General features: G+C 46.1%; 1 protein-coding gene across 1 annotated transcript; it reads right to left on the bottom strand.

The window, feature by feature from the left end:
• Nucleotides 1-2838: 2838 nt before the first annotated feature.
• Nucleotides 2839-5619, bottom strand: LOC111152469 (spermatogenesis-associated protein 31D1-like). The gene has a single exon (XM_022510956.1). The coding sequence runs from the start codon at nucleotides 5617-5619 to the stop codon at nucleotides 2839-2841; it is 2781 nt and encodes a 926-aa protein (XP_022366664.1).
• Between the last annotated feature and the right edge of the window lie 6509 nt (nucleotides 5620-12128).

Below are 12128 nucleotides of genomic sequence, written 5' to 3'. Positions count from 1 at the left end.
CTCACATAGTGAATGTAAAATACTGAAAGTGTCATATACAAATGAATTCATCAAATGAATGGTTAAAAAGAGGTTCTAGTTTGATTGCCCTTGGGCCGAGGGTGTGCAACGCACATATTTGATAATTTAAATTTATGAGGGCCGGAACTTACAAATTATAGGTTTTCACATTGACGTTGCAAAATTCTTTTAAAAATCAGAACTCACGGTGACATAGGGCCCACATTCCTTCTGGAACTTGAGTGGTTCCAAAAGGAGGCAGGTCTATTTCAGACACAATTGTGCAACATTGAGACTCCTTGTAAGGCTCTAGCTTGATAAACCCAGTCCAGCTCATTCATTGTGATCTTGGCCTCTGAATGCGGCTAAATTTTCAAACTCTGAGTTAAACTGATCACTGCTGTGGACTTTTGGAAGAGAGAGATACCACAGACCTGGCTTCTCAGGTCCTAAAGACAAGGAATCATTGGTTTCAGGGAACAGACAATAAGATGACATGAATAAAGCCCAAAGATAAGAAAGCAGAAGGTGTGTGTCCTAAGAAATCCAGTTGGCTAAGTCACTCTATTGAATGTAGCACCCAAAGGACCTTGAGGAGGATAGTGACTCTAGTACACTCTTTTATCTAACTAACCTGTCCCTGAAATCATTACAATCTGTCAAGTCAGGACTTGCTTTTCCTGCCAGTCTGCTTAACCTCAAAGTAGTAATGCTCAGTGATTTCCACTCGAGGTGACTGACCTGCAGCGGACGTGATCTCCCTGGTATGGCTGGCGCCTGGCAGTCAGAGCTACTACTAGGTAATATGTATGGGCCTCTATAGGGGATAAGGAACTAAGAATACCTTCTCATGTGGCTATTCCCATAGCCTATAAATAGCTGTCAATCCCTGTGGTTCTAAAGTTCAAAAAGTCTGTTTCTGGATTATGCTGAAGTTGAGAGCATTATAATTTAAATGTCTGAGTTTTTATTTGTTCAAAGAATGTCTTGGGATTACATAGCAGGAAAAATAAGAATATATGACAGAAAATTTTAAGTGAACTTAACTGTTTATACTTTATGGAAAAGGTTTTTTTTTTGTTTGTTCTTTGTTTCTTGCTGGCTTAGATCATTTTTCCTGAAACTGAAGGATTACAGTGAGTAAAGAAAAGCATAATATCAAAGGATTATTCCTTTTACAAGGAGTGGTCCTTGTAAAATGAAACATGTAAGAACACAACAAAAAAGGGGACTTTTGAGGGGAACATGATACATATTTCCCAAGAGGTCCTGGAGATTGGTCACCTTTTAGAAGCCAAAGGAAGCAAACAGTAACAGCTGAACTGATTTACCCAAAACACAGGCTCCCAAGACAGTACACAGAAATCACTTTATTAGAGAAATATTTATTCCTCACAAGGGATTATTTGGGGGTAGGAAATGCCCTCCAGAATTTCCAGTGAGAGGGTTTTGGGGGGCATTTCGTCCTACTAGTTTTCTTTCTAACTAGTAGAGACACATCTCTGCACACAGTGCCTTCAGGAGTCGTGAGAGTGGCCGGAGGCCACTGGGCAGCCTGATGCCCACAGGTGGCCTTTGGGTGGGGCGCAGGCTCCCTGAGGGGCATGGAGAGGGGATACTTCTGATGCGGTATCTGGTCCTTAAATGCCACAACTTTCTGGGGCTGTCTGTCCTTGTTTCTGAGCTGTCTGTTACTTCCAGGAAGGCCTTGGCCAGCAAAGGCAGCTTCTTGCTGGCAGGACCTGGTATTTGTCTCCTTACAGGCGGGAACCCTGTAGTTGAAAGGATACCCTGGGACAGGCTGTGCCTGGGCCTGCACTTGTGATTTCTGCTGAGTTTTCGCAAACTTGGTTGGGGAAGGAATGGGCTGCTGAGGGCAGGTGCTGCCTATTGCATGCCCGATGCCCCATTCTCTCTTGGAACTTCCCAACAGCTGTCATGATTTTCTGAGCTTCGGGCATCCCGGTAAAGGCAGCTCTACCATTAAGTAGGCCTCTGCTTTCCACAGATGATAGGGGACTGGGCTTCTGGGAGTTTTCTTGCCTTGTGCAAAAAATCCTTCATTTTTTTACTGAAAAGGCTTTCAGAAGGAGGCTGACGCTTCTGTGAAAGGCTTTCAGGAGGCAGCTGACCCTTCTGTGATAGGATCTGGGAAGGCTGGCTTCCCAGCTTTACCTTCAATACCGCGTCCTGAGTAGGGAACATCTTATTCAATGCCAAATCTTTAGTAGGGAACCTGTCTGTTCTCGGTTGGGATGTTCCCAGTCCTGCATCCCCTCTGCCACGCTCTTGGGCCTTGGAGCATTGAGGCCTCATGCTCTCTGCAGCAGGTGGGGGATTCTTATTCTGGCACTTCCTTATGATATGCTTAGGGACCCAGGGCTCTTGCTGTTGTTCCACAGGAATTCCTGTGTCCTCTGGATGGACACGCAGCACCTGGGAAGCTCTTGTGTCCCCACGGGAGACACCCTGGGCATGAGTCAGTGAGGCCTTATAAGTCAAATGAGCTGAGGCAGGGGGCAGGCCAGTGTATTGGGCTTGGGCCTGGCTCTGCTCCCCGTCCTCCAGCATAAGCTTTAACTCATGCAAGAGTTGTTCTTTGAGATTCAATGATTTAGGATCTTGCGGAACTGGTATGCTTGGTGGGATGGTGGTTTTGACTTGATGCTCATTCCCCTTTATAATTTGGGAGCTAACTGGCTTGTTGGTTGTCAAGATGCTAGGCTGTGATTGATGTGTATGAAATTCCTTGGTCCTGAATATCGTTCTGGACTCTTCATCTTTATGCCCTGTTGCCCTCCTCTGCTACTGTTGGAATTTGCATTCTTATCCTTTGGCTCATTGCCTTGCCGGCGGCTTTGGGGGCCATCTGTTGGCTATGGTGACATGTTTGACAGGTTTAAGAGTCTGTCTGCCATGCTTAGTTTTTGGAACATCCTCTACAAGCTGATGGTTGATATTAGAGGATGATTGCCTCGGAATTCTCTGTTCTTCCTTGCCCACGGTTGAGGTGGCAAGGCGAGGATGATCCAGAATGGGGGCTGAATTTGCCGTTCCTGCTTTGTCTGCATGGAGAGATTTCAAGCTTCCTCTAAGGGGGTTGAAGCCCCCAGGTTTAGAATTTGCCGCAGGAATCAGTTTGGTGGAGCAGGGAGGGCTACAAGGGGATGTGTCCTTTCTTGATTTAAAGATCTCTATGGATTCAAGGACCCTGGAGGGAAGGCCCCATAGCATCCTCCAACGAAACCTTTTAATATGGGCTTCCAGCATCTGTTGTACACGAGGTTCAACAAAGGGAAGCTCCTTGCAGGTATTCAGGGAGTAGTCCTCCACCTCTGATGGTGGCAAACGTCTTTGTTTTATTTCAGTCTGGGATTTCTCAGAAGGAAGTGATGTCTGCTTCATTGTATGCCATGAATGATGCACAGTCCCAGGGACATGACCCTCACTGATTTCCTCAGACTTTTTGCGCAAATGTGTTTTCAGGACATTTTCCAGTTGTCTTGGACCTGCAGTCTCCACGGACCCCGTGGAGCTGTTCTCTGACGGGCTCCTGAGTTCTTTCTCAGAATCATGCCCCATATCGTTATCTGAAGAGCTCTCTAGGTCACTCAACAGATGATCTTTTGGGCCATTCTCTGGGTTGTGTTCCTGACCCTTCTTCAGGTTGTCATTGTCCTTGTCCAGTTCACCGTCCTCTAGCTGAAGCATTTCTGAGTCCTCGTCATTGACGCTTTCAGTGTCATTCAATTTGCTCAGACTCTTAGGGATCCATGAGTGTCCACGAAAGCGCTGTGACTCAGGTAGCTGTGGAAGAGTACTCAGACGGCTCATCAGTGTGAGAGACTCATAGATCCTGCGGGGAATGCCCCACCGGTGTTGGATGAGCCTCTTTCGAAGGTGACTCTCTAGTTTTCTCTGAAGCTCTTCATTCAGAGGAAACTGTCCAGGGGGGACAGAGATGACAACTTGGGCCTTGGTGGCCTTGTGGCTGAGAGAAGGGTTAGGAGCTGAAGGACAGTAGTCCTCCTGGGATCTTTGGACTACAGGGGGTAAACCCCACACACGTGTCTGTACCTTCTGCAACACGTTCCATTCCAGATGTTGCATTTCTGTTGGTGTGAGATTCTCCAATTCATTCCAAGGTCTGTGAAAACACACTCCACAGATCTTGATGTCGGGTAGAGGACCAGATGGCAGGATTGGGAGTGGGGATTGAAGGTGGGCCTGGGGCTGGACACGAGGGCTAGGTAGGGGCTGGGCTTGTGGAAGGAGTTGAGGCGGGCTCTCAGGCAAGGATGGAGGAAGTGGATGGGGAACTACTGGGGATTCCTGCTCTGGGGAGGCATTCGAGATGTGATCTGAGGCATCAGCAGCAGGGAAGAAGGACTCCCTAGGTGGAGTTTGGAGACCCCAGAAGAGCTGGATGGGGGTTTGCTGTAAATGGCCCTCCTCCAAGGTTGTAGGATATGGGCACTGCTGATGCATATGCAGCTCCTTTGATTGGTCTTTGCTGCTCCAGAAAGGAAGGGAGGATGCCAAGCCATGGGCATCAACAATTGCTTGTTTTGCAAAAGAACCCTTTGATTCCTTCCACAGGAGGAAGTCACTCCTCTTTTGCATTTGTTTCTCTAGAAGTGCCAGGGCATCAGGGCTGAGAAGTGAGAGGTTACCAGGCTCTACAAGGTTGGCTGCAGGGCCTCCCCTGGAAGAAGCCTCTGAAGAACGGAGGGCCAGAACCTCTTGATGGAAATCACGTGGAGCCAGGGTTGAAGGGAAGAAGCCTTTGGCATGAGTTTGCCACCAAGGGAGGTCTAAAATTGACAAGCTGGAGGGGTCAATGCCTAGGATTGTTGGGACATAAGACGACAACCCACCAGAGCTATCTGGGGGCGAGCTCTGTGGAACAGGCTTCCTTGAGATGGAAATCGGTTTAGATTGAGGCACAGTTAAATCGCAGTCTGGCGGTGGTGAAGCAGACCGGGTTGGTGGTGCGTGATGACGAGCAAAGGTCTCAGTGGGATTCACCTTCTGAGACAACTCCGGGAATGGGCTGACATCTTGGGAAAGGGTAGGGTCCAGAGAGAAGGTGGTACTTAGAGATACTGTCTCTGTCCGGACACTACGGCCCACTGTATGGGCATGATGAGGTTGGACAGGAGGAAAGGCAAGGGGCTGGGGTGGGACGTGGTCCCTTGGGAATTTGGAATCCAAGGGAGGAAAGGGCTTTGGTGGCAAAGAATCACCCGGTGGCGAGGGTGGAAAAAAGTCTGCCACAGGGATCACTGGGTTGGGTGAGAAGATGGAGGCAGGTGGTGGGGAAGGCTTCGGTAGAGGAGCTGATATTAGGTCTCCTGGAGGGACTGCTGAGAAGTCAGGGGAGAGAGTGAATGACGAAGAAGTCACAGGAGCTGTGGAAGCCAAGGGAGTCGAATCTTCCAGGGCCTGCAGGAACAGCAGCTGATTGATCTCAGCAGTTGTGCTATTACACACCTCACAGGAGGGGTCTGGACATAACAGCTGGCGAAAGTGGATGGTATCATGATGCCGGCCGAGGGGGCTGCAGGAGACAGGAGGTACAAAGCTGCAGCCAGGACCAGAACCAGGGGAGGAGGACATGCAGGCCTGACAAGGGAGGGGCCACCTGAAGCCTGCTGTCCTTTCACAGTGCCCCACCTTTATGACTTCACAGAGTACTCAGTAGCCTTCACCCCACTATCTGTTCCTATGGTAACCCCCTCCCATGGCTATGACAGACTGCAGTGAATCCTGCAATTGCCTAAAATGTGCTCTAAGAGGCATCAGGATAGAAGGGGAGAGACTGGTCACCTTCTTAAAACAGAGATCAGCTTCCGGGTGTCGTCCACTTCTCTTCGGTGCCATCTGTCGTCTGGGAAACCAGGAGAATGGGTTATGTAGTGAAAGTAGAAACATAGGCAATACTACAGGAGTCCCCTTATGGGACAGCCTTGGGCTCTTGGACTCTGAAAGCCCTGATAATCCATAGGTGAGGGCAAGTGGCCAATGATGTGAAACGGGTTAGTGATCTTGCTTCACGTATAAAGTATTTTCATGTAAATTACCCCATGTGATGATCAGACCACCTCTGTGAAGCAGAGGGGTCAGTGGTTACCTCAGGGAAGACTCCTGAGTATCCATGATGTCACAGAGCTGTCACAAAGTCAGGAGACAGAAGTTCTGACTCTTGACATCTCACACGGCCACCAATTGGGCAGCACTCATTGTCCAGATCCATCACTGCTTCATGCTCAGTAGTGGTCAGAGCAGGGAATCTGAGAAGGGTTTTGCACTCTGGCTGCATATCCATGAGCCTCTCCTCTGAGGCCTCTGTTTTCTGAGAGGGAATGTACCTAGTGGCTCGCATCCTCAGAGATCATGGACTGGGCCCTCACGGAGAGGACAGCAAGGATCAGGCTTGGAGAGCTCAGGTGGAATAGGCAGAACCTTACCTTCCAGAGTCCCACCTTTCCTTCCCCTCTTGTCTCGGCCCTGATGCTAGAACAAAAATAAAAAGAATGAGGGAGGCTGGAACCTATGTCTTACTCTTCTCTCAGAAATGGAGACATTCTTTATCCAAGAAGACTGGGACTTTAATTAACAGAACTTTGTGTTCCTTGCTTTTTTCAGTTTTTGAGGTGATAAAATATTTTCAATATTTGCTACTTTGAACAAGTCTGAGGACTTTGTCTGGGAGGTCCACACTTGGTATTCTCAGTCCGAAGTCCTTTGTTGAATGAGGACATAGAAAATGAAGCTGATAGTCATGTCTGTGCTCCCTTAGGCAGGACCCTGTATCCTAGCTCATAGCTCAGACCCCACTCTCTTCTCAGAGGCTCAGTCAGCACTATCCTCCTTATCAGCCCAGCATGAAGGAAGGCTTGATCAAGTGATGCTTGACCTGGGGAAGGGACTCATGATCAAGTGCTGGGAAACTTTGTTCTTTTGCACAGACCCCATACTCTCAAAATAACCCAATCCATGACTATAGATTCCCTGTGTTTCGGATTTTACCCAAGACTCGCCACCAAACCCAGATAGATTGTGAGTTTCAAGTAGAAACCTTAGTTGGGAGAAATTGGAAGGGGAGGTGAACAATGAGAGACTATGGACTCTGAAAAACAATCTGAAGGGTTTGAAGAGGTGGGGGGGGTGGGAGGTTGGGGGAACCAGGTGGTGGGTATTAGAGAGGGCACGGACTGCATGGAGCACTGGGTGTGGTACAAAAACAATGAATACTGTTATGCTGGAAATTAAAAAAAAAAAAAAGGAAAGTCTTTGTCAAAAAAAAAAAACGATTCTTTCTCCTCTGAATTACCTTTCAATATTAATAAAAATATTAATTGACCATAAAAAAAAAAAGAAACCTTCCTTAGTCCCTCCTTAACCCTTCCCCTACCAGGCCTCTTTCCCTACAGGAATGAATGTCTATTCTCTTAAAACGTCCCGTTTTAGGTGTTTCTCTGACTCTAAAAAAATTCGTTTTAAAATTTGGGTTTGGGGGCACCTGGATAGCTCAGTTGGTTAAGTGTCTGCTTTGGGCTCAGGTCAGGATTCCAGGGTCTTGGAATCTAGCCCCACATTGCATTCCCTGCTTAGCTCTCCCCGTGCTCCCCCCACCTCTGCTCACTTGCTTTCTCTTAAATAAAATCTGAAAAATAGATTAATTTGGGATTAGAAATGGAAACTGTAATAATCAATGTTGAGCCCCCCCTCCCCCAAGGATTTCTTACCTTTTGGGTGGTTTTGGTTTTCCGAGTTGGAAATGGAATCCCCACCAGGTAGCACAGGAACAGAAGGAGCAATCCCAACCCACACAGGAAGGTGAAGTTGGGATCAGTCTCCAAGCATGTTGAACCAAAGCTCAGACATGGCTTAGTATCGCTATTCAGAAATGGGAGAACACTCCAGTGTTTGAACTCCATTGTCTGAATCACAAGACAGCCTATACTGTGCACACGCTGAATATATATCCTCCCCAGGCTTACATCACAGAGCAGGGTCACAAAGAGTTTCTGAAGGTGGGGGAGGTGACAATTGAACAAGGTGTGTCCCCAGCCCCTCCGCCACTCACTAGCTCAGAAGACCCCTCCACTCCTCCTAGGTCCTTCAGGTTTGCCATCCTATTTTCCTACTCCTTTACATCGCTTATGAAATTTATGAAATTTTCTGTTTGTTCCATGTATAATGCATATATTACTTGGGTCCCCCTTTAATGTTTGAGACCTGGACTTGGGTCTTACTAGTTCCATGCCTTGAATGTCTGCAAGGCTACCTGGAATTTTTGCTTGTCCCCTGATACTTACACTCAGGATCCCATAGGTCCTCAGATACATCTTTCATATGCAATGTGTTTGCCTGGGACACCTGGATGGCTCCGTCAGTTAAGTAACTGCCCTCAGCTCAGGTCAGGATCTCAGGGTCCTGGGATCAAGCTCCACATCTGGCTCCTTGCTCCACGGGGAGCCTGCTTCCCCCACTCCCTCTGCCTGCAGCTCCCCTGCTTGTGTGCTCCCTGTCAAATAAATAAAACCTTTAAAAGAAAATGTTTGCCTTGTATGAACCCAGATAGAGACCGTAAAGTTCTTTCACACTTAGTTTTTTTCATATTGCACAGCACATTTCAGTTTTTGTTTTATTCAGCCTTTAGTATCTTCAGTCGGAGAGGCTGACTCAATTAAAATTAATAATGTGTTATTCAATAATCCCAAAACTAAAACCAATAGAAAACAAATGTAAAGAATTAAACCTTCAAATGGTCTTGGGGGTAACCCTGTAGCACTCGTATTCCTAAAGTTAATGTAGTTAAACTGCATAAAAGGTTTGGGGACAAGCTAACACACACACACACACACACACACACACACCCTTTGACAAAACCATCCAGTATACTTCATATTGAAGAATAAAGTGTTTTCTCCTTTTATTTCATCCTTTCATAAAATATTGACCCCAGTTGTTCCTACTCTACCTAAAATACTGTGTTCTGTACCTCAATACCCTAATAGGTGTACAAATCCCTTCTCAGTGAGTTGCAGCCCTGTAACAAATGCCATAGACCGGGTGGTTTAAACGACACACATATATTTTTCATAGTTCTGGACGATGGGAATTCCAAGATCAAGGCACAGTAGCTTCCGTGTCTGTTGAGACCTTCCTGCTGGTTCACAGGCAGGTTCATCTTCTCCCTGCAACCTGATGTGGCAGAAAGGTGGGTGAGAGGTTTATGGGGTCTCTTTTCTAAGGATAGTAAACTCATTCATGAGGGCCCCACCCTCAAGACCTAATCACCTCCTAAAGTCCCCATCTCCTAATACCATCACATTAGGATTAGGGTTTCAACATGTGAATTTGGGGAGGAGCACAAACATACAGTTCCTAAACTCCCCAAAGGCTGGGATAGGTTACAGGCTGCTAAGTAAGCTATTGATCCCCTCCTCTGGTGGCAGGGTGGGACCCAGGAGTGTCCCAGCCTTCCTGCAGAATGTAGTCTGGAAGAGCCTTACCTGATTGCCTTTGTGGGCCATGTATATACTTTCCTAGGAGTGTCTTGCCAGGAAAAGTGGTTGAGAAGCTCCACCCTATATTATCATCCCCACATATGTTTGAAAATCAACTCCCTGCGACAGTTTTTCCAGGTTCCTTTTTCTCAGGTTTAAATAATCCCGGTATTTCCCTCCACTCTTCCTCCATCTTTTCGAAACTCTTTCCTCTTCATGACAGCTGTCCTCTGAACTGCCTCCTAACTTCTCATGTCTTTCTTAAACTGGGATGCCCTTTATTTGATACCGCTGGCCTAGCATTATTAACTTGGTTATCTGTGAAAGGGTAGGACAGCCTTCACCCTGGCCCAGCAGAGTCTCCTTTCAGCTCTGCAGGAACAGGTCGCCTGCCTGGAAGATCAGACCTGCCAAGAGGCACCGCTTCTTCCTCATCCTGATATGCATTCTCAGCCACATTTTCATTTAATAAACAGTTACTTCTGGAAGCCACGAGACACAAACACCTGTTAAGTCCTGGTCCCTGTCCTTAAGGACCTCATGGTGCTGTTCTAGGGAAAAGCCCTGTGCAGGGTGAGAGTCACGCATGACACAGGACAGGTGTCCTGCCGCATTTGTGAACTGCCGGGTGATCTCTGGAACAGAGGAACAAAGTGACAGGTACGATGGGTCACAAATGCTCACACACACCCTATGCTCCTTAGAAAGGCCACTCTGCATGTCTAATCTCTGCAATTATCTGATACAAATTATTGACTCTTTGAGAAGATAGTTGAAGAACGGCTTTTCTCTTTTAAAAGGGCATATGTGGGCCAGATACCCTTATGTACATTTATTTATGTGCCTTGGGTTAGAACTTTTCTCAGAACCCGGTAGAAGTGCCTTCAAAATTTAAAGGAACAAGACCTGAAAGGCATGTCTATAATCTCACGAAAAATAACCTCCACTGAGGTTCAGTAGGGGAGGTTCCCAGCACTTCTCTTCCTACACTAACAGCAAGTGTAAATGATTTGCTACTTTTTCAAGAAGTTTACTGGGAGCCACCTCACAATCACCCCGTGATGTAAGCAGCTCAGGTATTACTGGGTCTCTATTATGAAAGAACAAAACGGAAGCTCGGAGAGGGTAAGTGACTTCTCTACATCACTCAGCTGTAACTCGTAGAGCACTGACGATGAAATCCCCAAGGTTCTCAACACCTCTATTTTAAATAATAAGTGATATCCTAAAAAGCCATCTTTGTCCTAAAATTAAAGCAGCCATGTGGCTGAGAGTATCCACTTTGTCTATACAATGCTGGCAAGTTTCTTGGTTTTTTGAATGACACCTATGTTTATTTCTTCCAAGAAAAGTATTTTTCCCACATGCCTTCTACCTTTTCACCAGAATACCTTATTGTCATCTCTACCAATTTTAACCGATAATGTCATTTTTTTAATGGTTATATGTATTTATTTCTTCTCTGCATGCTACCTAGTCATTTAATAGTTGGAACTCTTACAGCTTCATTATTTAGATTATAAACTGTTGAAATTAAGCCCTGTATTATCTCCTTACTTGACTCGCCTACATTCCCTTGCTGATGAATCTGTCTTGGCCCTAGACACCCAACCCTTTCCTTGCCATTTGAAGAGGGTTTGCCTGTAATGACAGTTCCCTTTTTTCCCCTCCTTTATCCTGCATCCACAGCTTCACCATTGTCTCTCCCAAAGGAAGGTACACATCTAGCCCGCCCCACTTCACATACCCTCCCTTGACTGCAGGACGTACGTATGCCTGTTAAGAAAAATCCCTCCACCTATCTTTGAGTTTCTGGAATTGTTTTTAAATAGAAAGTGTGGTCTTAACTGTCCCTAAGACCCCTAGGACTCACAACTATAAAAACGTCCTTTAAAGTCTGAACAAGGTAAGTTCCACCCCCAAAAATTTCCAGATGAGAAGGGGTTAGAAATATGGCACAGTGAATTTATTTTTCAAACCTGGCCTTGTTCTAAAAGAGGCTGAGAAGTTGACCCAGATTAGAGGAAGCTAAAGATACACAGCAACTGGATGTAGTATGTCATCCTAAACTAAATCCTGTAAAGAGATTTACACACACACACACGCACAGGACATTACTTGATAAATTGATCAAAATGGAATGTGAGTGGGAGATTAGTTAAAAATGTTATGTCCATATGACATTTACCGAAGGAGATAACTGTGGTGTCAGAGAATATTCTTTTTCTTAAGAAATACAGAATGAAATATTCAGGGAGAAAGTGCACGATGCATGAAATGTGTTCTCAAATATCCAAGAATGTATGCATAGTTCTCACAGGCACCTATATGTCTCCCTATATAGAGAGAAGGGGGAGGAGGAAAGGCGAGAGATATTGTAAACAGGTCAAAATCATAATAGGAACATCTGGATAAAGGGTATATGGCTTTATCATCTGTGGCTTTACCATCTATGCAACTTTTCCACAACTTTATTTTCAAATACATTTTAAAAGTGAATTTAACCCAACCTTTGAGATTTCTGACTTTGATTCCAGAAGCTAGTGCCTCCACCATACGCCGACTCCAGATGTGTGCAATGCCAACTTTAAAACAGCTGTCTCACGTTCT

The sequence above is a fragment of the Enhydra lutris genome, unplaced genomic scaffold (genome assembly GCF_002288905.1).
Source record: "Enhydra lutris kenyoni isolate GAN:26980312 unplaced genomic scaffold, ASM228890v2 scaffoldscaffold28, whole genome shotgun sequence".
Classification (NCBI taxonomy): Eukaryota; Metazoa; Chordata; class Mammalia; order Carnivora; family Mustelidae; genus Enhydra; species Enhydra lutris.
This window is presented reverse-complemented; position numbering and strand designations above follow the sequence as displayed.